A 3,035-nucleotide genomic window follows, 5' to 3' on the forward strand; every position below is an offset into this window, starting at 1 on the left:
CTCGAGCTGCCACTGTTGCAGGTTTTATTGTCACTGCTGTTGTCTCTCTTCTTGTTTCTTTTCTCATTCTTCTTGTTTCTTTTCTTTTCCTCCAACAACTGCTGTAATCTCTCTTCCTGTTTCTTTTCTCGTTATTCTTGTTTCTTTTCTTTTTACTCCAACCACTGCTGTAATTTTTATTCTTGTTCCGTTTCTTGTTCTTCTTGTTTCTTTCCTTTTTCCTTCAACAACTGCTGTAATCTCTCTTCTTGTTTATTTTGCTGTTCGAGCTGCCACTGTTGCAGGTTTTCTTGCAACTGCTGTTGTCTCTCTTCTCGTTCTTCTTGTTTCCATTTCTTTTCCTCCAATAACTGCTGTAATCTCTCTTATTGTTTATTTTGCTGTTCGAGCTGCCACTGTTCTTGCCGCTATTCTTGTATTGCTGCCATCATATCTGCTAAGCTGTGGTTTGATTTGCCACCTCTCGTTTCCATCTTCTTCTTCTTTTTTTTCTCTTTCACGTCCCACTCTCTGACACCAATTTGTTGCATATCTGCTTGTTTGTTAATTTCCCGTTGAAAGTCTTTCCGAGAAATTTCAGTGATACAAGTCTTTTCTTAATTTAAACTAGTTTACTCTTTTTCTATATAACTTTGCAATACACAGAATTTCCACAGTCACTTTAAACTCGACTACTTTTATGAACACACGCTATAAATCACAGTGATTCACACACTTTAATTATGGCTTGAATGGATTATCTCTTATCTTCAATCTCTATCTATATCATTCTGCTTTATTTGCCGGGCTTATATACTAAAAAAGAGGGCACCTGGAACTGACTAGACTTGCTAGGACAATTTAAGATCCTTCGAGAAACTCATGATGTGTGTTACCAGCGTCACGTGAATTCCACTGTTGTAACAGTATTAACAAAGCATTAGGTTCACATCCACCGATAACGGAAATGGTGTAATATTTTATTTTCCTGGCGGGAAAACTCGTTCTTCGCGTATAAAGCGAATTTAAACTTTAGACGAAATTTTTAGAGTTAAAATACCATCATATCTCAACAGAAATTTCAATAGGCGCCTAAAAATCGCCACTTAGGCTTAAAGTTTAAATAAGTTTCCTACGCGAAGCACGAGTTTACCCGCTATATAATCTATGACAATTACCTGCGTGCGTTTGCTCATTTTACTGAAGTAATTCTCTTAAAGTTAATATTATAAACGTCATAGAGGAATGCATATAGAACAATGTACGTTAATTGTCGTTCACTTTCACACTTTTATAAACGTAAAATTACCACTGTACAATTAGCTAATTAGCACACGGACTGACTGACGGGTGCAGATTTCTTTTAATTACATAGATTTATTTGTTCGCTTAAGTGTTTTTGTATAGGTTAAGTAGCTTAATTAGCCTTTCTTCACAAATAAGTTTTAGGCCTAGTTTCCGATTAAGATACTTATAATCACATAGTAAGAGAGTAATGACAAATATAACGGATATTAGGCCTATTTTCTGATTAAGATACTTATAATTACATAGTGAAAGAGCAATGGTAAACTAAGGTTTTTAAGCCTACCTGCCATGCCTATTTTCAAGTAGAAACTACCACCGTGACGACCTTTAAGAAATCGGTAAGAGGGCCTCTTTATGTTTGGCCCGATATCAAACATCGTATTACAGACTGCTTGTGTCGTTTGACTGGTGCGTTCCATGGCTTCTTGCAAGGCCTCATTTTTCTCGTTCACCAAACGTATAACGTGGTTTTTATAGCGTTGTAGGTCGATGTGGAACAACAGGAGCCACATAATCCCCATAGCAGCAACAACGATGCTGAAGATCTGTGATGTGTCAAACAAATTAGATTTCTTGATGCTGATATTTCTGTTATAGCTTTCTGTTAATTATCTTACGAGATAAGTAGCACTAACACAGTAATAGACCTAAAAACCTTGTCATTCTGTGTTGCACTTTCAAATTGTCAATAACCCGAACGTGTTCTTATCGTTTTTGTTCAGGTGACCAAACAAAAACAAGTTAAAAAACACTCGCTTGTCAATTGAAGTAAAACAAACTACTAAAATTATGTTTGATCTCTGTCAAATTAATCGAGTCTCATTATCTAGACGCTGACCTGGTCACCTCAAATAGCGAACTATCATTTTAGTTCTTAGTTCTAAGTTTTCGACTACCACTTATAAATTAAAATGATGAATAATGGTCTATTATCTATACTTTAGCTGATCTCACTTAATGTAGATTCGTAAAGAAAACAAAATTAATTGTATGTACCCTTACTGTACTAGTAGAACTGTATTACAGATAGCAAGTTTAAGTTTTAAGTGTTTAATTAATTATAATTATTCTCACCTCGGCCGTATACCTCTTTGTAACGTTTTGATCCGTCATAGTAATAACGCCACCAAGTGTCACCAAGAATACAGCATAAATGATGCTCAGTAACACGGAAAACGTTTTTCTAGAAAATATGACAAAAATCTATATTGGTTATTACAAAACAAAAACTGTTTTTACTTATATTTCATTGGTACAAAAAATGCGTAAATCTGAAAATAAATGTATTTCGGTTCATCGCAGATGTATTGAATAGCAAATATCTGATGCATGAAGACTTGACAAATAACCACTACGACTGTACAATTTAGGATTAGAAAATATTATTTATTTAAAAGCAAAGATGCACATGGGCTATCTGCATTGTGCCCACGACAGAGATAGAACTTTAAGCTATTGCTATTAGCCCTTACCTCTCTTTCGATTTGACCTATCGTTCATAAAATCACAGAGTGGAAGAGTGGCAGTCAAGCAGATCAGATGTACACTGCTGAGCGCTAGCAGGGGCTTAGAATGCCCCCCCCCATATATCACAAGTGTACATAAATAAATATATCAAATTAAGAGTAAACTTCATTACTATAAGAAACAAAATATTACACATTGCACTGTACTTAGCCCGGCATGGCCAGGAAGCTAGGGCGCTCAACCCGCAATCTGAGGGTCGCGGGTTCGAATACCTGTTCCAC

The 3,035-nt window shown here is 35.9% G+C and overlaps 1 protein-coding gene across 1 annotated transcript in view; it reads right to left on the minus strand.

The window, feature by feature from the left end:
• Nucleotides 1-3,035, minus strand: part of LOC111089325 — a gene marked incomplete at its 3' end in the record, with an annotated part of 51,959 nt that overhangs the window by 13,638 nt on the left and 35,286 nt on the right. Inside the window, exons 3-4 of the mRNA XM_022401609.1 lie at nt 2,362-2,470; nt 1,571-1,832 (exon numbers count right to left, since the gene is read on the minus strand). Of these exons, the coding sequence (XP_022257317.1) occupies nt 1,571-1,832; nt 2,362-2,470 (371 nt within the window). The remainder of the gene's footprint in view (nt 1-1,570; nt 1,833-2,361; nt 2,471-3,035) is intronic.

Source organism: Limulus polyphemus, unplaced genomic scaffold (genome assembly GCF_000517525.1).
Source record: "Limulus polyphemus unplaced genomic scaffold, Limulus_polyphemus-2.1.2 Scaffold5893, whole genome shotgun sequence".
Taxonomy (NCBI): domain Eukaryota; kingdom Metazoa; phylum Arthropoda; class Merostomata; order Xiphosura; family Limulidae; genus Limulus; species Limulus polyphemus.